Source organism: Oncorhynchus nerka, linkage group LG13 (assembly GCF_034236695.1).
Source record: "Oncorhynchus nerka isolate Pitt River linkage group LG13, Oner_Uvic_2.0, whole genome shotgun sequence".
Lineage (NCBI taxonomy): Eukaryota > Metazoa > Chordata > Actinopteri > Salmoniformes > Salmonidae > Oncorhynchus > Oncorhynchus nerka.
The window spans coordinates 96532177-96559676 of NC_088408.1; the positions used below are offsets into that span (position 1 = coordinate 96532177).

At 47.3% G+C, this 27500-nt stretch overlaps 1 protein-coding gene across 1 annotated transcript in view; it reads left to right on the top strand.

The window, feature by feature from the left end:
- Positions 1-27500, top strand: part of LOC115122266 (extracellular matrix organizing protein FRAS1-like) — a 523719-nt gene that overhangs the window by 265967 nt on the left and 230252 nt on the right. The window contains 5 exon segments of the mRNA XM_065027018.1: positions 4190-4253; positions 4255-4331; positions 22851-23006; positions 24606-24752; positions 25025-25171. Of these exon segments, the coding sequence (XP_064883090.1) occupies positions 4190-4253; positions 4255-4331; positions 22851-23006; positions 24606-24752; positions 25025-25171 (591 nt within the window).

Consider the following 27500-nt stretch of genomic DNA (forward strand, 5'->3'; position numbering starts at 1 on the left):
GGGTGTGATGTGGAGCTGTTCGTTAGCAAAGCCTCGTTTACCATCTTAAACCAGCAGGGAGTTGACCTTTCAGCGACCCACTGTCTTCATCAGGTCTCCTACTAAGTCTTTGTTACATTCTTTGAGGGAAATTGGTCTAGTTTTCTGAGCAACCAACAGACCCCCCCCCCCTCCTCCCCCTCTCAATTCAATTCAATTCAAGGGGCTTTATCGGCATGGGAAACACATGTTAACATTGCCAAAGCAAGTGAGGTAGATAATATACAAAAGTGAAATAAACAATAAAAATGAACAGTAAACATTACACTCATAGAAGTTCCAAAAGCATAAAGACAATACAAATGTCATATTATGTCTATATACAGTGTTGTAATGCTGTGCAAATGGTTAAAGTACAAAAGGGAAAATAAATAAACATAAATATGGGTTGTATTTACAATGGTGTTTGTTCTTCGCTGGTTGCCCTTTTCTTGTGGCAACAGGTCACATCTTGCTGCTGTGATGGCACACTGTGGTATTTCAACCAGTAGATATGGGAGTTTATCAAAATTGGGTTTGTTTTCGAATTCTTTGTGGATCTGTGTAATCTGAGGGAAATATGTCTCTCTAATATGGTCATACATTGGGCAGGAGGTTAGGAAGTGCAGCTCAGTTTCCACCTCATTTTGTGGGCAGTGTGCACATAGCCTGTCTTCTCTTGAGAGCCATATCTGCCTACGGCAGCCTTTCTCAATAGTTCCAGGTCTCCGGTAGCCTCTGGAACTGCCGATCTGCGGCCAACAAGGCAGAGTTCATCTCAGCCTATGCCTCCCTCCAGTCCCTCGACTTCTTGGCACTGACGGAAACATGGATCACCACAGATAACACTGCTACTCCTACTGCTCTCTCTTCGTCCGCCCACGTGTTCTCGCACACCCCGAGAGCTTCTGGTCAGCGGGGTGGTGGCACCGGGATCCTCATCTCTCCCAAGTGGTCATTCTCTCTTTCTCCCCTTACCCATCTGTCTATCGCCTCCTTTGAATTCCATGCTGTCACAGTTACCAGCCCTTTCAAGCTTAACATCCTTATCATTTATCGCCCTCCAGGTTCCCTCGGAGAGTTCATCAATGAGCTTGATGCCTTGATAAGCTCCTTTCCTGAGGACGGCTCACCTCTCACAGTGCTGGGCGACTTTAACCTCCCCACGTCTACCTTTGACTCATTCCTCTCTGCCTCCTTCTTTCCACTCCTCTCCTCTTTTGACCTCACCCTCTCACCTTCCCCCTACTCACAAGGCAGGCAATACGCTCGACCTCATCTTTACTAGATGATGTTCTTCCACTAACCTCATTGCAACTCCCCTCCAAGTCTCCGACCACTACCTTGTATCCTTTTCCTCTCGCTCTCATCCAACACTTCCCACACTGCCCCTACTCGGATGGTATCGCGCCGTCCCAACCTTCGCTCTCTCTCCCCGCTACTCTCTCCTCTTCCATCCTATCATCTCTTCCCTCTGCTCAAACCTTCTCCAACCTATCTCCTGATTCTGCCTCCTCAACCCTCCTCTCCTCCCTTTCTGCATCCTTTGACTCTCTATGTCCCCTATCCTCCAGGCCGGCTCGGTCCTCCCCTCCCGCCTCCGTGGCTCGACGACTCATTGCGAGCTCACAGAACAAGGCTCCGGGCAGCCGAGCGGAAATGGAGGAAAACTCGCCTCCCTGCGGACCTGGCATCCTTTCACTCCCTCCTCTCTACATTTTCCTCTTCTGTCTCTGCTGCTAAAGCCACTTTCTTCCACTCTAAATTCCAAGCATCTGCCTCTAACCCTAGGAAGCTCTTTGCCACCTTCTCCTCCCTCCTGAATCCTCCTCCCCCTCCCTCTCTGCAGATGACTTCGTCAACCATTTTGAAAAGAAGGTCGACGACATCCGATCCTCCTTTGCTAAGTCAAACGACACCGCTGGTTCTGCTCACACTGCCCTACCCTGTGCTCTGACCTCTTTCTCCCCTCTCTCTCCAGATGTAATCTCGCGTCTTGTGACGGCCGGCCGCCCAACAACCTGCCCGCTTGACCCTATCCCCTCCTCTCTTCTCCAGACCATTTCCGGAGACCTTCTCCCTTACCTCACCTCGCTCATCAACTCATCCCTGACCGCTGGCTACGTCCCTCCCGTCTTCAAGAGAGCGAGAGTTGCACCCCTTCTGAAAAAATCTACACTCGATCCCTCCGATGTCAACAACTACAGACCAGTATCCCTTCTTTCTTTTCTCTCCAAAACTCTTGAACGTGCCGTCCTTGGCCAGCTCTCCCGCTATCTCTCTCAGAATGACCTTCTTGATCCAAATCAGTCAGGTTTCAAGACTAGTCATTCAACTGAGACTGCTCTTCTCTGTATCACGGAGGCGCTCCGCACTGCTAAAGCTAACTCTCTCTCCTCTGCTCTCATCCTTCTAGACCTATCGGCTGCCTTCGATACTGTGAACCATCAGATCCTCCTCTCCACCCTCTCCGAGTTGGGCATCTCCGGCGCGGCCCACGCTTGGATTGCGTCCTACCTGACAGGTCGCTCCTACCAGGTGGCGTGGCGAGAATCTGTCTCCTCACCACGCGCTCTCACCACTGGCGTCCCCCAGGGCTCTGTTCTAGGCCCTCTCCTATTCTCGCTATACACCAAGTCACTTGGCTCTGTCATAACCTCACATGGTCTCTCCTATCATTGCTATGCAGACGACACACAATTAATCTTCTCCTTTCCCCCTTCTGATGACCAGGTGGCGAATCGCATCTCTGCATGTCTGGCAGACATATCAGTGTGGATGACGGATCACCACCTCAAGCTGAACCTTGGCAAGACGGAGCTGCTCTTCCTCCCGGGGAAGGACTGCCCGTTCCATGATCTCGCCATCACGGTTGACAACTCCATTGTGTCCTCCACCCAGAGGGCTAAATACCTTGGCGTGATCCTGGACAACACCCTGTCGTTCTCAGCTAACATCAAGGCGGTGGCCCCTTCCTGTAGGTTCATGCTCTACAACATCCGCAGAGTACGACCCTGCCTCACACAGGAAGCGGCGCAGGTCCTAATCCAGGCACTTGTCATCTCCCGTCTGGATTACTGCAACTCGCTGTTGGCTGGGCTCCCTGCTTGTGCCATTAAACCCCTACAACTCATCCAGAACGCCGCAGCCCGTCTGGTGTTCAACCTTCCCAAGTTCTCTCACGTCACCCCGCTCCTCCGCTCCCTCCACTGGCTTCCAGTTGAAGCTCGCATCCGCTACAAGACCATGGTGCTTGCCTACGGAGCTGTGAGGGGAACGGCACCTCAGTACCTCCAGGCTCTGATCAGGCCCTACACCCAAACAAGGGCACTGCGTTCATCCACCTCTGGCCTGCTCGCCTCCCTACCACTGAGGAAGTTCAGTTCCCGCTCAGCCCAGTCAAAACTGTTCGCTGCTCTGGCCCCCCAATGGTGGAACAAACTCCCTCACGACGCCAGGACAGCGGAGTCAATCACCACCTTCCGGAGACACCTGAAACCCGACCTCTTTAAGGAATACCTAGGATAGGATAAAGTAATCCTTCTCACCCCCCTTAAAAGATTTAGATGCACTATTGTAAAGTGGCTGTTCCACTGGATGTCATAAGGTGAACGCACCAATTTGTAAGTCGCTCTGGATAAGAGCGTCTGCTAAATGACTTAAATGTAAATGTATTGTAAATGTAAGGCTATTCTCACTGAGTCTGTAAATAGTCAAAGCTTTCCTTAAGTTTGCGTCAGTCACAGTGGACAGGTATTCTGCCACTGTGTACTCTGTTTAGGGCCAAATAGCATTCTAGTTTGCTAGTTTTTGTTGTTAATTCTTTCCAATGTGTCAAGTAATTATCTTTTTTGTTTTCTCATGATTTAATCTCTCTCCCCACACCCTTCTCCTCCCACCCTCCTCCCCCTCTCTCCTCACCTCCTCCTCACACCCTCCTCCCCCTCTCTCCTCTCCTCCTCCCCACACCCTCCTCCCCTCTCTCCTCACCTCCTCCTCACACCCTCCTCCTCCCCCTCTCTCCTCACCTCCTCCCCACACCCTCCTCCCCAACTCTCCTCACCTCCCCACACCCTCCTCCCCCTCTCTTCTCACCTCCTTCCCCACACACTCCTCCCCCTCTCTCCTCACCTCCTCCCCACACCCTCCTCACACCGTCTTCCTCTCCCAGGGTGCCACCCATCCTGCCAGGAGTGTAGCGGGCCGTCCAAGGCTGACTGTGTGTCCTGCCCCCCTGGCCAAATTCCACAATGGGTACTGCACTACCAGCTGTCCTGAGGGAGAGTTCCTACACCCCCAAGGATACTGCCAGGGTAAGGCAGTGTGTGTTGGTGTGGGGGGTGGGGTTAATGTGTGTGTTGGGGTAAGGTGTTGTAGTGTGTGTTGATGTGGGGGTAGGGGGTGGGGTGAATGTGTGTGTTGGGGGTAGAGTGTTGTAGTGTGTGTTGGTGTGGGGGGTGGGGTTAATGTGCGTGTTGGGGGTAGGGTGTTGTAGTGTGTGTTGGTGTGGGGGTAGGGGGGTTAATGTGTGTATTGGGGGTAGGGTGTTGTAGTGTGTGTTGGTGTGGGGGTGGGGTTAATGTGTGTGTTTGGGGTAGGGTGGTGTAGTGTGTGTTGGTGTGGGGGCTAGGTGGTGTAGTGTGTGTTGGTGTGGGGGTTGGGGGGTGTAGTGTGTGTGTAGGTGGGTGGGTGGATTCAAGATATCAATAAATTACTGAAGGATTTCTGAAGTTTGACTTTATTTTTTCTGAGCAATTAAGAACTTTAAGACAATTCCCTGGAGGAATGTCTTTGTTTAGGAAACTTTAAGACAATTCCCTGGAGAAATGTCTTTGTTTTGGAAACGTTAAGACAATTCCCTGGAGAAATGTCTTTGTTTTGGAAACGTTAAGACAATTCCCTGGAGAAATGTCTTTGTTTTGGAAACTTTAAGACAATTCCCTGGAGAAATTTCTTTGTTTAGGAATCTTTAAGAAAATTCCCTGGAGAAATGTCTTTGTTTAGGAATCTTTAAGAGAATTCCCTGGAGAAATGTCTTTGTTTAGGAATCTTTAAGAGAATTCCCTGGAGAAATGTCTTTGTTTAGGAAACTTTTCAAGGACTACATGAATATGGGTGATGATCAAAGTTTAATCATAAATAATATCCACTGTCCATTGCCATTCACATGAAAACAATCACTGACCACGGTTACATGCACGCAATAATATGATTATTGTGGATAGTGAGATTATAATAATAGTTTGTTGTGAGTGTTTACGTGCTTTGCAACAATAACCATTTCCCTGATAATCCTATTTACATGGATACATCTGAAATCAGGCTACTGATGGCACTCTGGTAAATGTAGAAAATCACCAATCAAAATAAACGTTCTACCCCCATTGTCAGTGTGATTTTTGGGAGGCGTAATTGTTCGGACATATAATGTTTGTATGTGAAAAGTACACTGAACAAAAATATAAACTCAAAGATTTTACTGAGTTGCAGTTCATAGAAGGTAACCAGTCAATGAAAATAAATTCATTAGGCCCTAATCTATGGATTTCACATGACTGGGAATACAGATATACGTCTGTTGGTCACAGATACTTGAAAAAAGGTAGGGGGCGTGGATCAGAAAACCAGTCAGTATCTGGTGTGACCACTATTTGTCTCATGCAGAGACACATCTCCTTCACATAGAGTTGATCAGGCTGTTGATTGTGGCCTGTGGAATCTTGTCCCACTCCTCTTCAATGGCTGTGCGAAGGTGCTGGATATTGGCGGGAATTGGAACAAGCAGTTGTACACGCCGATCCAGAGCATCCCAAACATGCTCAATGGGTGTTGACAGGTCTGGTGAGTTTGCAGGCCATGGATTCCAGGAATTGTGTACAGATCCTTTTGACATGGGACGGGCATTATCACGCTGAAACATGAGGTGATGGCGGCGGATGAATGGCACGATAATGGGCCTCAACATCTCATCACGTATGTATCTATGAACTGCTTATCTTCGATGGCCACTGGCACGCTGGAGTGTGCCGGGCTGATGGCAGACAGCGTGCCAGACGTTTGCTGATGTCAACGTTGTGAACAGAGTGCCCCATGGTGGCGGTGGGGTTATGGTATGGGCAGGCATAAGACACGGAAATGAACACAATTGCATTTTATCAATGGCAATTTGAATACACAGAGATACCATGATGAGATCCTGAGGCCCATTGTCGTGCCATTCATCTGCCACCATCACCTCATGTTTCAGCATGATAATGCACGGTCCCAGGTCCAGTCAGGTCCAGACCCTGCTGAGGACGAAAAGCATGCAGATGAGCTTCCCTGAGACAGTCTGTGACGAAATTCTTTGGTTATGCAAACCCAGTTTATTCAGCTGTCCAGGTGGCTGGTCTCAGACGATCCCGCAGGTGAAGAAGCCAGATATGGAGGTCGTGGGCTGGCGTGATTACACGTGGTCTCTGGCAACAGCTTTGCTGGGCATTCCTGCAGTCAGCGTGCCAACTGCACGCTACCTCAAAACTTGAGACATCTGTGGCATTGTGTTGTGTGATTAAACTTCACATTTTAAAGTGAGTGGCCTTTTATTGTCCCCCAGCACAGTGTGCTGGATATTAATCATGCTGTTTAATCAGCTTCTTGATATGCCACATCTGTCAGGTGGATGGATTATCTTGGCAAAGGAAAAACGCTCACTAACAGGATGTAGACAAATATGGTCATTTTAGAGAAACGCTCAGTAACAGGATGTAGACAAATATGGGCATTTTAGAGAAACGCTCACTAACAGGATGTAGACAAATATGGGCATTTTAGAGAAAAAGCTCACTAACCGGATGTAGACAAATATGGGCATTTTAGAGAAACGCTCACTAACAGGATGTAGACAAATATGGGCATTTTAGAGAAACGCTCACTAACAGGATGTAGACAAATATGGGCATTTTAGAGAAATGAAACATCTTAGAGAAATAAGCTTTTTTGTGAGTATGGAACATTTCTGGGATCTTTTATTTAAACATGGGACCAACACTTATTTTTGCTCATTCTACTTCTAAGGCACATACATTCCGTTGTTTTGAACTCGTTATCTCTCCCTCCCTGGCGTTATCTCTCCCTCCCTGTTCTCCACTCAGCCAAACATTAATGTGATCTCTCCCTCCCTGTTCTCCACTCAGCCAAACATGAATGTGATCTGTCCCTCCCTGTTCTCCACTCAGCCAAACATTAATGTGATCTGTCCCTCCCTGTTCTCCACTCAGCCAAACATGAATGTGATCTCTCCCTCCCTGTTCTCCACTCAGCCAAACATTAATGTGATCTCTCCCTCCCTGTTCTCCACTCAGCCAAACATTAATGTGATCTCTCCCCCTCTGTTCTCCACTCAGCCAAACATTAATGTGATCTCTCCCTCCTCTGTTCTCCACTCAGCCAAACAGTGGAGTTATCCCTCCCTCCTCTGTTCTCCACTCAGCCAAACAGTGGAGTTATCCCTCCCTCCTCTGTTCTCCACTCAGCCAAACAGTGGAGTTATCCCTCCCTCCTCTGTTCTCCACTCAGCCAAACAGTGGAGTTATCTCTCCCTCCTCTGTTCTCCACTCAGCCAAACAGTGGAGTTTTCCCTCTTTCCTCTGTTCTCCACTCAGCCAAACAGTGTTCAATTAAATATTTCTGCTGACACTTCTGGGCCATGGAGAGACTACACTCATCTTTTCTGCATGGCCAGACACTCATACATACAATGACTTCATCACGCTTGTGACTTCTACATTAATGTGGATGCTACCATGATTAGATCATAATGAATAATAATGTGCAAGAAAATTTGTAACTTCCCCTCTCATCATTATTCACAATTCATTCACGATTATCCGTAATCATGGTAGCATCCACATTAACGTAGAAGTGTTCAGAAATATATTAGATTCTTATTTACAATAAAAGTGACTCTAAAATGACACAATACATACTTTTTTGGGCCCCTTTTTCTCCCCAATTTCGTGGTACACAATTGGTTGTTACATTCTTGTCTCATCGCTGCAACTCCCGTACGGACTCAGGAAAGGCAAAGATCGAGAACTGTACGTCTTTCGAAACACAACCCAACCAAGCCTCACTGCTTCTTGACACAATGCCCACTTAACCCGGGAAGCCAGCCGCAGCAATGTGTCGGAGGAAACACCGTTACACCTGGTGACCGTGTCAGCGTGCACTGAGCCCGGCCCGCCACAGGGAGTCGCTAGTGCGCGATGGGACAAGGACATCCCTGCCGACCAAACCCTCCCCCAACCCGAACGACGCTGGGCCAAATGTGCGCCGCCCTATGTTGTCTCCCGGTCGAGGCCGGCTGCGACAGAGCCTGGACTCGACCCCAGAATCACTAGTGGCACAGCTGGCACTGCGATGCACTCGGGAGGCTGCGACAGAGCCTGGACTCGACCCCAGAATTACTAGTGGCACAGCTCGCACTGCGATGCACTCGGGAGGCTGCGACAAAGCCTGGACTCGACCCCAGAATCACTAGTGGCACAGCTGGCACTGCAATGCACTCGGGAGGCTGCGACAGAGCCTGGACTCGACCCCAGAATCACTAGTGGCACAGCTGGCACTGCGATGCACTCGGGAGGCTGCGACAGAGCCTGGACTCGACCCCATAATCACTAGTGGCACAGCTGGCACTGCGATGCACTCGGGAGGCTGCGACAGAGCCTGGACTCGACCCCAGAATCACTAGTGGCACAGCTGGCACTGCGATGCACTCGGGAGGCTGCGACAGAGCCTGGACTCGACCCCAGAATCACTAGTGGCACAGCTGGCACTGCGATGCACTCGGGAGGCTGCGACAGAGCCTGGACTCGACCCCAGAATCACTAGTGGCACAGCTGGCACTGCGATGCACTCGGGAGGCTGCGACAGAGCCTGGACTCGACCCCAGAATCACTAGTGGCACAGCTGGCACTGCGATGCACTCGGGAGGCTGCGACAGAGCCTGGACTCGACCCCAGAATCACTAGTGGCACAGCTGGCACTGCGATGCACTCGGGAGGCTGCGACAGAGCCTGGACTCGACCCCAGAATCACTAGTGGCACAGCTGGCACTGCAATGCACTCGGGAGGCTGCGACAGAGCCTGGACTCGACCCCAGAATCACTAGTGGCACAGCTGGCACTGCGATGCACTCGGGAGGCTGCGACAGAGCCTGGACTCGACCCCAGAATCACTAGTGGCACAGCTGGCACTGCGATGCACTCGGGAGGCTGCGACAGAGCCTGGACTCGACCCCAGAATCACTAGTGGCACAGCTGGCACTGCGATGCACTCGGGAGGCTGCGACAGAGCCTGGACTCGACCCCAGAATCACTAGTGGCACAGCTGGCACTGCGATGCACTCGGGAGGCTGCGACAGAGCCTGGACTCGACCCCAGAATCACTAGTGGCACAGCTGGCACTGCGATGCACTCGGGAGGCTGCGACAGAGCCTGGACTCGACCCCAGAATCACTAGTGGCACAGCTGGCACTGCGATGCACTCGGGAGGCTGCGACAGAGCCTGGACTCGACCCCAGAATCACTAGTGGCACAGCTGGCACTGCGATGCACTCGGGAGGCTGCGACAGAGCCTGGACTCGACCCCAGAATCACTAGTGGCACAGCTGGCACTGCGATGCACTCGGGAGGCTGCGACAGAGCCTGGACTCGACCCCAGAATCACTAGTGGCACAGCTGGCACTGCGATGCACTCGGGAGGCTGCGACAGAGCCTGGACTCGACCCCAATCAATCACTAGTGGCACAGCTGGCACTGCGATGCACTCGGGAGGCTGCGACAGAGCCTGGACTCGACCCCAGAATCACTAGTGGCACAGCTGGCACTGCGATGCACTCGGGAGGCTGCGACAGAGCCTGGACTCGACCCCAGAATCACTAGTGGCACAGCTGGCACTGCGATGCACTCGGGAGGCTGCGACAGAGCCTGGACTCGACCCCAGAATCACTAGTGGCACAGCTGGCACTGCGATGCACTCGGGAGGCTGCGACAGAGCCTGGACTCGACCCCAGAATCACTAGTGGCACAGCTGGCACTGCGATGCACTCGGGAGGCTGCGACAGAGCCTGGACTCGACCCCAGAATCACTAGTGGCACAGCTGGCACTGCGATGCATATATATATATATATTTTTAATCACTTTATTGTATTGAAATATTTCATTTGTGTATATTACATTACTTTTATTTGATAACATAATTATTTAATTCCAAGTCATGGGGTGGCAGGTAGCCTAGTGTGTGTTGGACTAGTGACTAGTGACCGAAAGGTTGCAAGATTGGATCCCCTGAGCTGACAAGGTAGAAATCTATCGTTCTGCCCCTTGAACAAGGCAGTTAACCCCACTGTTCCCCGGTAGGCTGTCATTGAAAATAAGAATTTGTTCTTAACCTACTTGCCTAGTTAAATAAAGGTAAAATACAAAATCACTATTATGACATCTGGATCACATCAATCACTTAGATCATATATTTTCAGGTAGAGAACTCTCTAAGCAACAGCTGCTCTCTATATCACCTCACAATCACCGGACAAGTAGATGTGCAATGGATTGTGGTCATTGTAGTTAATTACTATGTTTTTATGTGCTAAACTATGTACAATGTTGGCCTGTTGGAAACTACAACTCCCTACTACATCTCACAGTTCAGTCTAGAGCTGATTTATCTCTAGAGAAACTGTGTGATGTGCACATTGAGCTCAGAGACGAAAAGCTAACAAAATAGAATGTTAAATAATTAAACCAAAGTCAGTCAATTAGTTGTTTAAAAATCAAATACTAACAGACAGTTAATCGCTCAGAAGTACTATGTACTCTCTTCTGTTCCGAGGTGACCCTGAATCTGACTCAGATTATGGTAAACAGCTCCTAAATGGCCCAGCTCGTTTAATATTTAACGGATCCAGCAGGGTGAATCTATCAGCTCTGGACTAGAGTCTTTTCCAACTCAGATGAATCTTTAACGGCTGTGGATCTGGTGTTAAATCTTTCATCAGATTTATCTCCTCTACTCTAACAAGAAGAGCCAGTAGAGACTAGAGTCATTACAGTCATATATAAAACCTCAGCTATCCTCAGATCTCCTCGGCTGTCTATTCTCGAAGTTCATCTATCTCTCTCAATTCAATTCAAAAGGGCTTTATTGGCATGTGAATCATATGCTAACACTGCCAAAGCAAGTGAAATAAGGTAAACAATGGTTCCAATGGTGTTCCAATGGTGTTTGTTCTTCACTGGTTGCCCTTTTCTCGTGGCAACAGGTCACAAATCTTGCTGCTGTGATGGCACACTGTGGAATTTCACCCAGTAGATATGGGAGTTTTTCAAAATTGGATTTGTTTTCGAATTCTTTGTGGATCTGTGTGATCTGGGGGAAATATGTATCTCTAATATGGTCATACATTGGGCAGGAGGTTAGGAAGTGCAGCTCAGTTTCCACCTCATTTTGTGGGCAGTGAGCACATAGCCTGTCTTCTCTTCAGAGCCAGGTCTGCCTACGGCGGCCTTTCTCAATAGCAAGGCTATGCTCACTGAGTCGGTACATAGTCAAAGTTTGGGTCAGTCACAGTGGACAGGTATTCTGCCACTGTGTACTCTCTGTTTAGGGCCAAATAGCATTGTTTGCTCTTTTGTTTTGTTAATTCTTTTCAATGTGTGAAGTATTGATCCTTTTGTTTTCTCGTGATTTGGTTGGGTCTAATGGTGTTGCTGTCCTGGGGCTCTGTGGGGTCTGTTTGTGTTTGTGAACAGAGCCCCAGGACCAGCTTGCTTAGGGGACTCTTCTCCAGGTTAATCTCTCTGTAGGCGATGGCTTTGTTATTTATGGGAGGTTTGGGAATCGCTTCCTTTTAGGTGGTTGTAGAATTGAACAGCTCTTTTCTGGATTTTGATAATTAGCAGGTATCGGCCTAATTCTGCTCTGCATGATTTATTTGGTGTTTTACGTTGTACACAGGGGATATTTCTTTGCAGAATTCTACATTCAGAGTCTTATTTTGGTATTTCTCCCATTTGGTCAACTCTTGGTTGGTGAGCGGACCCCAGACCTCACAACCATAAAGGGCAATGGGTTCTATAACTGATTCAAGTATTTTTTTGCCAGATTCTAATTGGTATGTTGAATTTTATGTTTCATTTGATGGCATAGAAGGCCCTTCTTGTCTCTCAGAATGTTCACAGCTTTGTGGAAGTTAACTGTGGCGCTGATGTTTAGGCCGAGGTATGTATAGTTTTTTGTGTGCTCTAGGGCAACGGTGTCTAGATGGAATTTGTATTTGTGGTCCTGGCAAATGGACCATTTTTGGAACACCATTATCTTGGTCTCACTGAGATTTACTGTCAGGGCCCAGGTCTGGCAGAATCTGTGCAGAAGATCTAGGTGCTGCTGTAGACCCTCCTTGGTTGTGACAGAAGCACCAGATCATCAGCAAACAGCAGACATTTGACTTCAGATTCTAGCAGGGGGAGGCCGGGTGCTGCAGACTTGTCTAGTGCCCTCGCCAATTCATTGATATATATGGTGAAGAGGGTGGGGCTTAAGCTGCATCCCAGTCTCACCCCACGGCCATGTGGAAAGAAACGTGTGTGGTCTCTCTCTCTCTCTCTCTCTCTCTCTCTCTATTTCTTTCTCTCTCTCTCTCTCTCTCTCCCCTCTCTCCCTCTCTCTGGAGCAGAGTGAGCACAGCCTGTCACAGCCAGGTTTGCCTGTGACGACCGGTCTCTATAGCCAGACTGTGCTCACTGAGTCTGTACCTAGTCAATGTTTTCCTCAGTTTTCTATCAGTCACAGTGGTCAGATAGTCTGCCACCATGTACTGTCTGTTTAGAGCCAAATAGCATTGAAGTTTACTTAGATGTTTTGTGGTGTCTTTCCAATAGGTGATATATTTTTATTTTTGTTTTGTGATGATTTGGTTGGGCCAGATTTTCTGAGTGCTGTCCTGAGGCTCTATGGGGTTGGTTTGGGTTGGTGAACTGAGCCTCAGAACCAGCTGGCTGAGTGCTGTCCTGAGGGGGTTGGTTTGGGTTATGAACTCTAGTCCTGGGGTTGGTTTGGGTTGGTTGAAACTGAGCCTCAGAACCAGCTGGCTGAGTCCTGTCCTGAGGCTCTATGGGGTTGGTTTGGGTTGGTGAACTGAGCCTCAGAACCAGCTGGCTGAGTGCTGTCCTGAGGCTCTATGGGGTTGGTTTGGGTTGGTGAACTGAGCCTCAGAACCAGCTGGCTGAGTGCTGTCCTGAGGCTCTACGGGGTTGGTTTGGGTTGGTGAACTGAGCCTCAGAACCAGCTGGCTGAGTGCTGTCCTGAGGCTCTATGGGGTTGGTTTGGGTTGGTGAACTGAGCCTCAGAACCAGCTGGCTGAGTGCTGTCCTGAGTCTATGGGGTTGGTTTGGGTTGGTGAACTGGGGTTGGTTTGAGTTAGTGAACTGAGCCTCAGAACCAGCTGGCTGAGTGCTGTCCTGAGGCTCTATGGGGTTGGTTTGAGTTAGTGAACTGAGCCTCAGAACCAGCTGGCTGAGGGGACTCTTCTCTTTTTTCATCTCTTGACATTGTAGAGCTGTGTGATGGAATGTTTTGGGGTCACTTGTTTTTAGATGGTTGTAAAATTTGATGGCTCTTTTTTCTGTTTGAATGAGGAGGGGGTATTGGCCCAATTCTGCTCTACATGCATATTTGGAGTTTTTCTTTGCACTTGCAATACAGTCTTGCAAAACTCTGCATGCACTATTTCAATTGGATGTTTGTCCCATTTGGTGAATTCATTATTAGAGATGGGATCCCATACTTCACTGCCATATAGAGCAATTGGTTCTATAACTGATTGAAAAAAAAATTGAGACAGATTCTAATGGGAATTTCTATTTGAATGTTTATTTTAATGGCATAGGATACTCTTCTTGCTTTGTCTCTCAGCTCATTCACAGCCAAGTGAAAGCTACCTGTGTTGCTGGTATTTAGTCCTAGATATGTGTCGTTTCTGGTGTGTTCTAATAGAACTGTGTCCAAATAGAATTTATATTTGTCATCCTTATTTACAGACCTTTTTTGGAATATCATTATATTTGTTTTTTTGGGGTTAACGGTCAGAGTCCAGGTCTGACAGAACCTGTGGTGAACAGTCAGAGCCCAGGTCTGACAGAACCTGTGGTTAACGGTCAGAGTCCAGGTCTGACAGAACCTGTGGTTAACGGTCAGAGCCCAGGTCTGACAGAACCTGTGGTTAACGGTCAGAGTCCAGGTCTGACAGAACCTGTGGTGAACAGTCAGAGCCCAGGTCTGACAGAACCTGTGGTTAACGGTCAGAGTCCAGGTCTGACAGAACCTGTGGTTAACGGTCAGAGCCCAGGTCTGACAGAACCTGTGGTTAATGGTCAGGTCCAGGTCTGAGCCTGTGGTTAGGTCTCTGACAGAACCTGTGGTTAATGGTCAGAGCCCAGGTCTGACAGAACCTGTGAAGACGATCTAGGTGCTGCTGTAACCCCTCTTTAGTGGGAGACAGCAGCACCAGGTCATCTGTCTACAGCAGACCCTCCTTAGTGGGAGACAGCAACACCAGGTCATCTGTGTACAGCAGACACTTGATTTCAGTGTTGTGTAGGGTGATACCAGGTGCTGCCGATTCTTCTAATGTTTTTGCCAAATCATTAATGTAGATGTTAAATAGTGTTGGACTTATTGGGCAGCCCTGTTTCACTCCCCGTCCCTGAGAGAAGACATTTTGGAGAGCCAATTCCTCATGATGAGGTTTGTTTAATTTATTCCAATTCTCCCAGAAGTGGTTTGATTCTATGGATTCCTCAATTCCATCCAGCTGATTTCTAATGTGCTGTTCCTTTTTTTATCTTAGGGTGTTTTGTATTGCTTCAGTGTTTCTCGTATTGAAGGCGTATATTTTTGTTGTCTGGTTCTCTGTGTTTTTGATTAGATATATTTCTCAATGACTTTCTTAGATTTTTGCAATTATCATCAAACCACTTTTCATTATCTGTTATTTCTGGTTTGCTCTTATGCTTCTTTATATTAGCCAAGGAGGCTAATTTGTCAAATATAAAGTTTATGTTCCAAACAGCCAAATTCACACCTTCATTTCTGTAGGACAATGTTAAGGCTAAAAGGTTGTCCAGGAGAGATTGTATTTTTTGGCTACTAATTGCTTTCTGGTAGATGTCTGTACTGTTTGCACTCCATCTATAGGCCTGTTTTGTACCATGTAATGTATTGGGCCGTGATGCTTCATGGTTGGGTTCTGCTCTTCTCAGATACACTGTGATTTTACTGTGGTCTGAGAGAGGTGTTAGTGGGGCTGACTGTGAAGGCTCTGAGAGAGGTGTTAGTGGGGCTGACTGTGAAGGCTCTGAGAGAGGTGTTAGTGGGGCTGACTGTGAAGGCTCTGAGAGAGGTGTTAGTGGGGCTGACTGTGAAGGCTCTGAGAGAGGTGTTAGTGGGGCTGACTGTGAAGGCTCTGAGAGAGGTGTTAGTGGGGCTGACTGTGAAGGCTCTGAGAGACTCTGGGTTTAGGTCGGTGATAAAGTAGTCTACAATGCTGCTGCCAAGGGATGAGCTGTAGGTGTACCTACCAAAAGAGTCCCCTCTCAGCCTACCATTGACTATGTACAGACCAGTGTTCCACAGAGCTGTAGGTGTACCTACCAAAAGAGTCCCTTCTCAGCCTACCATTGACTATGTACAGACCCAGTGTCCCACAGAGCTGTAGGTGTACCTACCAAAAGAGTCCCCTCTCAGACTACCATTGACTATGTACAGACCCAGTGTTCCACAGAGCTGTAGGTGTACCTACCAAAAGAGTCCCCTCTCAGCCTACCATTGACTATGTACAGACCCAGTGTTCCACAGAGCTGTAGGTGTACCTACCAAAAGAGTCCCCTCTCAGCCTACCATTGACTATGTACAGACCCAGTGTTCCACAGAGCTGTAGGTGTACCTACCTAAAGAGTCCCCTCTCAGCCTACCATTGACTATGTACAGACCCAGAGTTCCACAGAGCTGTAGGTGTACCTATCAAAAGAGTCCCCTCTTAGCCTACCATTGACTATGTACAGACCCAGTGTTCCACAGAGCTGTAGGTGTACCTACCAAAAGAGTCCCCTCTCAGCCTACCATTGACTATGTACAGACCCAGTGTTCCACAGAGCTGTAGGTGTACCTACCAAAAGAGTCCCCTCTCAGCCTACCATTGACTATGTACAGACCCAGTGTTCAACAGAGCTTCACGAGCTGTACTCCGTTTTTGTTTTTCACTTTGTCATCGTTGTTTCTGGGGGGGTATGTGGGGAGGGAAAAGTTGTTGCTTCCTGGTCGGTGTTTATCCCCATGACTGTTAATAGTGTCTTGTTCTTCTGCTGTTCTAGCATGCAGGTCTCCACAGACCAGTATGTTGCCTTGGGCCTGAAAGGGACTCATCTCCCCCTCTAGAATGGAGAAACTCTCTTCATTGAAGTAGGGTGACTCTGAGGGGGGAATGTATGTGGAGGAAATGGAGAAACTCTCTTCATTGAAGTAGGGTGACTCTGAGGGGGGAATGTATGTGGCACAGAGGAAGACATTATTATCTGTCAAGATAGTCTCCTTGTTGATTTTTAACCATATAAAGAATTCTCCTGTTTTGATCAATTCGATTGAATCTCTCTCTCTCTCTCTCTCTCTCTCTCTCTCTCTCTCTCTCTCTCTCTCTCTCTCTCTCTCTCTCTCAGTCTCTCTATCTGTCTATCTATCTAACTCTGAAGCGCCACTCTTAGAATACAGCACCAAGGCTATTTGTTTTAGTGGTGAGAATATTCTAAAAGAGATTTGGAGTTGGAGTGGCTGCAATATTAACCTCTCATAAATCTTAGTAACTAGTGTTCTGCCCCAGTGGGAAGAAGTGGTTAATATGACATTGAGGAGGGTTGATATGATTTAATATGACATGGGGAGGGTTGGTATGATTTAATATGACATGGGGAGGGTTGGTATGATTTAATATGACATGGGGAGGGTTGATATGATTTAATATGACATGGGGAGGGTTGGTATGATTTAATATGACATTGGGGAGGGTTGATATGATTTAATATGACATTGGGGAGGGTTGGTATGATTTAATATGACATTGGGGAGGGTTGATATGATTTAATATGACATGGGGAGGGTTGGTATGATTTAATATGACATTGAGGAGGGTTGATATGATTTAATATGACATGGGGAGGGTTGGTATGATTTAATATGACATGGGGAGGGTTGGTATGATTTAATATGACATTGGGGAGGGTTGATATGATTTAATATGACATTGGGGAGGGTTGATATGATTTAATATGACATTGGGGAGGGTTGGTATGATTTAATATGACATGAGGAGGGTTGATATGATTTAATATGACATTGGGGAGGGTTGATATGATTTAATATGACATTGGGGAGGGTTGATATGATTTAATATGACATGAGGAGGGTTGATATGATTTAATATGACATTGGGGAGGGTTGATATGATTTAATATGACATTGGGGAGGGTTGATATGATTTAATATGACATTGGGGAGGGTTGATATGATTTAATATGACATTGGGGAGGGTTGATTTGTGGATATGAAAAAGTAGGAGGAGTTTTGTCTTCGGTGTGCTGATGTTGGCTCCAGGCCACACTGAGAGGAGGGCTCACCTGGGTAGGTGCAGCAGAGACAGAGGCCCACACAGCAGAGAGTAGCTTGTGTGTGTGTGTGTGTGTGTGTGCGTGCGTGTGTGTGTGTGTTGTGTGTGTGTGTGTGTGTGTGTGTGTGTGTGTGTGTGTGTGTGTGTGTGTGTGTGTGTGTGTGTGTGTGTGTGTGTGTGTGTGTGTGTGTGTGTGTGTGTGTGAATACGACATGCACCATTTAACGTATGTGGCCTTCCTGTGCTAAGCAACACACACATTTACACCTTTAAGGTGTCTGAATAGATTGATGTGGGTGTGACCAACTTTAAGTCCTCTGTTTCCTCTCCCATCGCTCTGCTGAGCCAAAATAAAGACAGAAAACGTACATTATGGTTATCGGTTCTCCTATCCTCTAGTCTAATACCTCCAACCCTGATCCCTGTCTTCATCCCTCTCCTTTATCTGACTCTCACCGGGCTGGCACAATCTCCTTTACTCATTGAGACATAGCATGTCAGACTGGCTCAAGGTGTCTAACACTGCCAGCCACCCATGGCACTATCTTCCCTCTCTCTCTCTCTCTCTCTCTCTCTCTCTCTCTCTCTCTGATAAGAAATATAAGCATCTCAGACTAGCTCAAAGCTTATTTTCCCCAGACACCAAGTCAGTCAGCCAGCCAGTTAGCCAGCCAGTTAGCCAGCCAGCCAGCCAGCCAGCCAGTCAGCTAGCCAGTCAGCTAGCCAGTCAGCCAGTTAGCCAGTCAGCCAGCTAGCCAGTCAGCCAGCCAGCTAGCCAGCCAGCTAGCCAGTCACATCATTAGATAAAGAGGTATTCTTTATCATCTATGTGTTTGGGTGACCATGATAGAGGTGATAGTGGTGACATGGGTCACAGTGGTAATAGTGTTGATAGTGGTGACAGTGGTGATGGTGGTGATAGTGGTAATAGTGTTGATAGTGGTGATGGTAGTGATAGTGGTAATAGTGTTGATAGTGGTGACAGTGGTCATGGTAGTGATAGTGGTAATAGTGTTGATAGTGGTGACAGTGGTGATGGTAGTGATAGTGGTGATAGTGGTGACAGTGGTGACAGTGGTGATAGTGGTGATGGTAGTGATAGTGGTAATAGTGTTGATAGTGGTGACAGTGATGATAGTGGTGACAGTAGTGATAGTGGTGATGGTGGTGACAGTGGTGATAGTGGAGACAGTGGTGCCAGGGATGATAGTGGTGATATGGTTCACAGTGATGATATGGATGATAGTGGTGACAGTGGTGATAGTGGTGACAGTGGTGATAGTGGTAATAGTGTTGATAGTGGTGACAGTGGTGATGGTGGTGATAGGGGTGACAGTGGTGACATGGGTCACAGTGGTGATAGTGGTGATAGGGGTGATAGTGGTGATGGTGGTGATAGTGTTTATAGGGGTGATAGTGGTGACAGGGGTGATAGTGGAGATAGGAGTGATAGTGGTGATAGTGGTGATAGTGTTTATAGGGGTGATAGTGGTGACAGTGGTGATAGTGGTGATATGGGTCACAGTGATGATATGGATGATAGTGGTGATATGGGTCACAGTGGTGATAGTGGTAATAGTGTTGATAGTGGTGATGGTGGTGACAGTGGTGATAGGGGTGATAGTGGTGATAGTGGTGATAGTGGTGATAATGGTGATAGTGTTTATAGGGGTGATAGTGATGATAGTGGTGACAGTGGTGATAGTGTTTATAGGGGTGATAGTGGTGACAGGGGTGATAGTGGAGATAGGAGTGATAGTGGTGATAGTGGTGATAGTGTTTATAGGGGTGATAGTGGTGACAGTGGTGATAGTGGTGATATTGTTTATAGGGGTGATAGTGGTGATAGTGGTGACAGTGGTGATAGTGGTGATGGTGGTGACAGTGGTGATGGTGGTGATAGTGGTGATAGTGGTGATAATGGTGATAGTGTTTATAGGGGTGATAGTGATGATAGTGGTGATAGTGTTTATAGGGGTGATAGTGGTGACAGGGGTGATGGTGGTGATATTGTTTATAGGGGTGATAGTGGTGACAGTGGTGATATTGTTTACAGGGGTGACAGTGGTGACAGTGGTGATATTGTTTACAGGGGTGATAGTGGTGATAGTGGTGACAGTGGTGATATTGTTTACAGGGGTGATGGTGGTGATAGTGGTGATATGAGTGATAGTGGTGATAGGGGTGATAGTGGAGAAAGGAGTGATAGTGGTGATAGTGGTGATAGTGTTTATAGGGGTGATAGTGGTGACAGTGGTGATGGTGGTGATATTGTTTATAGTGGTGATAGTGGTGACAGTGGTGATATTGTTTACAGGGGTGACAGTGGTGACAGTGGTGATATTGTTTACAGGGGTGATAGTGGTGATAGTGGTGACAGTGGTGATATTGTTTACAGGGGTGATGGTGGTGATAGTGGTGATATGAGTGATAGTGGTGATAGGGGTGATAGTGGTGTTAGTGGTGATAGGAATGATAGTGGTGACAGTGGTGATAGGAGTGATAGTGGTGACAGTGGTGATAGTGTTTATAGGGGTGATAGTGGTGACAGTAGTGATATTGTTTATAGGGGTGATAGTGGTGACAGTGGTGATAGTGGTGATAGTGTTTATAGGGGTGATAGTGGTGACAGTGGTGATAGTGGTGACAGTGGTGATAGTGTTTATAGGGGTGATAGTGGTAATAGTGTTGATAGTGGTGACAGTGGTGATGGTGGTGACAGTGTTTATAGGGGTGATAGGGGTGATAGTGGAGATAGGAGTGATAGTGGTGATAGTGGTGATAGTGTTTATAGGGGTGATAGTGGTGACAGTGGTGATAGTGGTGATATTCTTTATAGGGGTGATAGTGGTGATAGTGGTGATAGTGGTGATGGTGGTGATAGTGGTGATAATGGTGATAGTGTTTATAGGGGTGATAGTGATGATAGTGGTGACAGTGGTGATAGTGTTTATAGGGGTGATAGTGGTGACAGGGGTGATGGTGGTGATATTGTTTATAGGGGTGATAGTGGTGACAGTGGTGATATTGTTTACAGGGGTGACAGTGGTGACAGTGGTGATATTGTTTACAGGGGTGATAGTGGTGATAGTGGTGACAGTGGTGATATTGTTTACAGGGGTGATGGTGGTGATAGTGGTGATATGAGTGATAGTGGTGATAGGGGTGATAGTGGAGATAGGAGTGATAGTGGTGATAGTGTTTATAGGGGTGATAGTGGTGATAGTGGTGACAGTGGTGATATTGTTTACAGGGGTGACAGTGGTGACAGTGGTGATATTGTTTACAGGGGTGATAGTGGTGATAGTGGTGACAGTGGTGATATTGTTTACAGGGGTGATGGTGGTGATAGTGGTGATATGAGTGATAGTGGTGATAGGGGTGATAGTGGTGCTAGTGGTGATAGGAATGATAGTGGTGACAGTGGTGATAGTGTTTATAGGGGTGATAGTGGTGACAGTAGTGATAGTGTTTATAGGGGTGATAGTGGTGACAGTGGTGATAGTGGTGATAGTGTTTATAGGGGTGATAGTGGTGACAGTGGTGATAGTGGTGACAGTGGTGATAGTGTTTATAGGGGTGATAGTGGTAATAGTGTTGATAGTGGTGACAGTGGTGATGGTGGTGACAGTGGTGATAGTGGTGATAGTGGTGATAGTGGTGATAATGGTGATAGTGTTTATAGGGGTGATAGTGATGATAGTGGTGACAGTGGTGATAGTGTTTATAGGGGTGATAGGGGTGATAGTGGAGATAGGAGTGATAGTGGTGATAGTGGTGATAGTGTTTATAGGGGTGATAGTGGTGACAGTGGTGATAGTGGTGATATTGTTTATAGGGGTGATAGTGGTGATAGTGGTGATGGTGGTGATAGTGGTGATAATGGTGATAGTGTTTATAGGGGTGATAGTGATGATAGTGGTGACAGTGGTGATAGTGTTTATAGGGGTGATAGTGGTGACAGGGGTGATGGTGGTGATATTGTTTATAGGGGTGATAGTGGTGACAGTGGTGATATTGTTTACAGGGGTGACAGTGGTGACAGTGGTGATATTGTTTACAGGGGTGATAGTGGTGATAGTGGTGACAGTGGTGATATTGTTTACAGGGGTGATGGTGGTGATAGTGGTGATATGAGTGATAGTGGTGATAGGGGTGATAGTGGAGATAGGAGTGATAGTGGTGATAGTGTTTATAGGGGTGATAGTGGTGATAGTGGTGACAGTGGTGATATTGTTTACAGGGGTGACAGTGGTGACAGTGGTGATATTGTTTACAGGGGTGATAGTGGTGATAGTGGTGACAGTGGTGATATTGTTTACAGGGGTGATGGTGGTGATAGTGGTGATATGAGTGATAGTGGTGATAGGGGTGATAGTGGTGCTAGTGGTGATAGGAATGATAGTGGTGACAGTGGTGATAGGAGTGATAGTGGTGACAGTGGTGATAGTGTTTATAGGGGTGATAGTGGTGACAGTGGTGACAGTGGTGATAGTGTTTATAGGGGTGATAGTGGTGACAGTGGTGATAGTGGTGACAGTGGTGATAGTGTTTATAGGGGTGATAGTGGTGACAGTAGTGATAGTGTTTATAGGGGTGATAGTGGTGACAGTGGTGATAGTGGTGACAGTGGTGATAGTGGTGATAGTGGTGTTAGTGGTGACAGTGGTGACAGGGGTGATAGGGGTGATAGCGGTGATATGGGCGATAGGGTGATGGTGGTGATAGGGTGATGGTGGCGATAGTGGCGATGGTGGCGATAGTGGTGATAGTGGTGATATGGGCGATAGTGGTGATAGTGGTGATATGGGTGATAGTGGTGATAGTGGTGATATGGGCGATAGTGGTGATAGTGGTGATATGGGTGATAGTGGTGATAGTGGTGATATGGGTGATAGTGATGATAGTGGTGATAGGAGTATGAAGGTATGATAAAGCCCTATTTGTGCTGGAGTAAGGTGGTGTAGTCCTAGCTAGACTCAGGTCTGAAGTCTGTGTCGTGTTTTTAACACTAATCGGTATCATCAATCTAATATCATGAATATACAATGTAAACAGGAGCGGCCCTAAAATTGAACCTTGAGGGACTCCTTTTGTAAAGCGGCTGTGTGTGACCTTTGCCCTCTCTGTTCCCAGAATGCAACAGTGATTGCCTGCGCTGTGCAGCGGACCTACAAACGGGCGTGGGCAGTGTGTGTCTGTGGTGTAAGGCTGTCAGGACCCTGTTGCTGGGAGACCACTGTGCCACCCACTGTCCTCTTGGCCACTACCCCTGGCACGGGGCCTGCAAGAGTAAGTTATATTTCACATGCAAGCATGCGAACAGACACACACACATATAATGAATGTTTGTAATCACTACACACCTAGGCCAGAGGGATTGAGAGGGAAAGGGAGAGAAAGAGAGAGAGAGGGGGAGGGAGTTGGGAGGAAAGGAGGGGGAAGAGGGAGGGAGTTGGGAGAGAGAGAGGGGGAGGGAGGGAGAGAGAGAGAGAGATGGGATGAGAGAGAGAGAGAGAGATGGATGGGATGAGAGAGAGAGAGAGATGGGATGAGAGAGCGAGAGAGAGAGAGCGAGAGAGAGAGAGAGAGAGAGAGAGAGAGAGAGAGAGAGAGAGAGAGAGAGAGATGGGATGGGATGGGATGTTTGTCACGTCCTGACCTTTGTTCCTTTTTTTATGTCTCTATTTTAGGTTGGTCAGGGCGTGAGTTGGGGTGGGCATTCTATGTTTTTGTTCTATGTTTTGTATTTCTATGTGTTTGCCCTGGTATGGTTCCCAATCAGAGGCAGCTGTCGATCGTTGTCTCTGATTGAGAACCATACTTAGGCAGCCTGTTTTCCCACTATGATTTGTGGTTAGTGTTTTCTGTGTCTGTGTTTTACCATACAGAACTGTTTCGGGTTTTCATTTATTTCTCTTGTTCTTTTGTATTCAATGTTCCCGGTATATTTCATTAAAATATGAACACTTTCCACGCTGTGCGTCGGTCCGAACTTTCCTCCTCCTCCTCCTCAGAAGAAGAAGAAGAAGAAGAAGAACAAGAAGAGGAGGAAAACCATTTTTCTTTATCCGTGTAGTATTCTGTCAATAGGAGATTTGTCTCTGGGTGACAGCAGTCGCTACACCACAAGGTATATTCATGTACCATGGAACATGTGTTAACGAGGGAAGGACTTGTCAGAGGAGAATACAGATGCTCTGTGTTGTCAGACAGAAACACCAAAGACGATAGAGGAAGTCGAGAACAATTATATTAACAAAGATGTTTTAGTGTGAAGATGTGAACAAACTGCGCCTCCAATAGAAATCCCAAATCACACCTGTCAGCTCATGATGTATTGGTTTTTATTTAACCTAGAAAAGGCTGGTGTTAGGTTGTATTTAACCTAGGAAAGGCTGGTGTTAGGTTCTATTTAACCTAGAAAAGGCTGGTGTTAGGTTATATTTAACATACAAAAGGCTGGTGTTAGGTTGTATTTAACCTACAAAAGGCTGGTGTTAGGTTGTATTTAACCTACAAAAGGCTGGTGTTAGGTTCTATTTAACCTACAAAAGGCTGGTGTTAGGTTGTATTTAACCTACAAAAGGCTGGTGTTAGGTTGTATTTAACCTAGAAAAGGCAGGTCTTAGGTTTGATTTAACCTTCCATACATTGGAAGGATGTAACTGTTTATGCATTTCATTGTTCTGTAAAAACTCTCAGAAATCCCAAAATGATACACATTTGTCTACACGGTTTATAGAGACCTGTCTTGAGAAAGAGCTGACAACGTCAACAATAAACAGGCTTCACTACATCCCATCTTCTTGTTTTTCTGCATGGTTTTATTCCTGCCAATACATTGGATCATCACATTTCATTCCAGTCCTTGCTGTTTATTTCTCCCAGGATGCCATGCTTCCTGTGAGGGCTGCAGTGGGGAGGGGCCTCTGTCCTGTACTTCCTGTCCCGCCCCCAACTTTCTGTTGGCCTCAGGGCTGTGTGCCCCCACCTGCCCGCTGGGTTACTATGCCGAAGGAGACAGACGCTGCAGAGGTAAAAAAAGTGTTTTCTGCCTCCACCCAGGTTTTACAGAACTGTAGACTACATTTACCAGGCTAACATTGTTTATTGTCACTGTGTCCTGCTGGGGTTTTTCCATATGGGCCCTGTCTCTTCATCTCCATCTTTAACAGGTTTTACAGAACTGTAGACTACATTTACCAGGCTAACATTGTTTATTGTCACTGTGTCCTGCTGGGGTTTTTCCATATGGACCCTGTCTCTTCATCTCCATCTTTAACATCATGATGTACGGTGTCTTTCAGCATGTGGCAGCCAGTGTCTATCCTGTGAGACGGGAGGAGAGTGTACGTCGTGCCGTGACCCGGGCAAGGTTCTGATGTTCGGGGAGTGCCAGTACGACAGCTGTGCCCATCAGTACTACCTCAACACCACCATCCGCACTTGCAGAGGTATAGTAGACCTGACAGTAACCCTAACCCCAGCCCATAGAGACAGAACAGTACGACAGCTGTGCCCATCAGTACTACCTCAGAGGTAGAGGTACAGTAGGCCTGATAGTAACCCTAACCTTAACCCCAGCCCATAGAGACAGAACAGTACGACAGCTGTGCCCATCAGTACTACCTCAGAGGTAGAGGTACAGTAGGCCTGACAGTAAGCCTAACCTTAACCCCAGCCCATAGAGACAGAACAGTACGACAGCTGTGCCCATCAGTACTACCTCAGAGGTAGAGGTAGGGCCTGACAGTAACCCTAACCTTAACCCCAGCCCATAGAGACAGAACAGTACGACAGCTGTGCCCATCAGTACTACCTCAGAGGCAGAGGTACAGTAGGCCTGACAGTAACCCTAACCTTAACCCCAGCCCATAGAGACAGAACAGTACGACAGCTGTGCCCATCAGTACTACCTCAGAGGTAGAGGTACAGTAGACCTGACAGTAAGCCTAACCTTAACCCCAGCCCATAGAGACAGAACAGTACGACAGCTGTGCCCATCAGTACTACCTCAGAGGTAGAGGTACAGTAGGCCTGACAGTAACCCTAACCTTAACCCCAGCCCATAGAGACAGAACAGTACGACAGCTGTGCCCATCAGTACTACCTCAGAGGTAGAGGTACAGTAGGCCTGACAGTAAGCCTAACCTTAACCCCAGCCCATAGAGACAGAACAGAACGACAGCTGTGCCCATCAGTACTACCTCAGAGGTACAGTAGGCCTGACAGTAACCCTAACCTTAACCCCAGCCCATAGAGACAGAACAGTACGACAGCTGTGCCCATCAGTACTACCTCAGAGGTAGAGGTACAGTAGGCCTGACAGTAAGCCTAACCTTAACCCCAGCCCATAGAGACAGAACAGTACGACAGCTGTGCCCATCAGTACTACCTCAGAGGCAGAGGTACAGTAGACCTGACAGTAACCCTAACCTTAACCCCAGCCCATAGAGACAGAACAGTACGACAGCTGTGCCCATCAGTACTACCTCAGAGGTAGAGGTACAGTAGGCCTGACAGTAAGCCTAACCTTAACCCCAGCCCATAGAGACAGAACAGAACGACAGCTGTGCCCATCAGTACTACCTCAGAGGTACAGTAGGCCTGACAGTAACCCTAACCTTAACCCCAGCCCATAGAGACAGAACAGTACGACAGCTGTGCCCATCAGTACTACCTCAGAGGTAGAGGTACAGTAGGCCTGACAGTAAGCCTAACCTTAACCCCAGCCTATAGAGACAGAACAGTATGACAGCTGTGCCCATCAGTACTACCTCAGAGGTAGAGGTACAGTAGGCCTGACAATAAGCCTAACCTTAACCCCAGCCCATAGAGACAGAACAGTACGACAGCTGTGCCCATCAGTACTACCTCAGAGGTAGAGGTACAGTAGGCCTGACAGTAACCCTAACCTTAACCCCAGCCCATAGAGACAGAACAGAACGACAGCTGTGCCCATCAGTACTACCTCAGAGGTAGAGGTACAGTAGGCCTGACAGTAAGCCTAACCTTAACCCCAGCCCATAGAGACAGAACAGTACGACAGCTGTGCCCATCAGTACTACCTCAGAGGTAGAGGTACAGTAGGCCTGACAGTAAGCCTAACCTTAACCCCAGCCCATAGAGACAGAACAGTACGACAGCTGTGCCCATCAGTACTACCTCAGAGGTAGAGGTACAGTAGGCCTGACAGTAAGCCTAACCTTAACCCCAGCCCATAGAGACAGAACAGTATGACAGCTGTGCCCATCAGTACTACCTCAGTAGACCTACTGAACATCAGAGGTAGAAGGATTATTCTTCACATACATATTTTTTGTTCTCAATCCATCATTTCTAATCATCAAGGTATTAAAAAGCTCAAGATAGACTACAGTATGTCTGGGTTAGTGGCACAAAGCAGAAATCCTCACCTAAATTCAGACAACAACAGCACCAACAACAACAGCAACATAAACAACAACACCAACATAAACAACAACAACAACATAAACAACAACAACAGCACCAACAACAACACCAACAACAACAGCACCACCAACAACAGCACCAACAACAACAACAACAACAGCAACAACAACACCAACATAAACAACAATAACAACAACATAAACAACAACAGCACCAACAACAGCACCACCATAAACAACAACAACAGCAACAACATAAACAACAATAACAACAACATAAACAACAATAACAACAACATAAACAACAATAACAACAACATAAACAACAATAACAACATAAACAACAACAACAGCAACAACATAAACAACA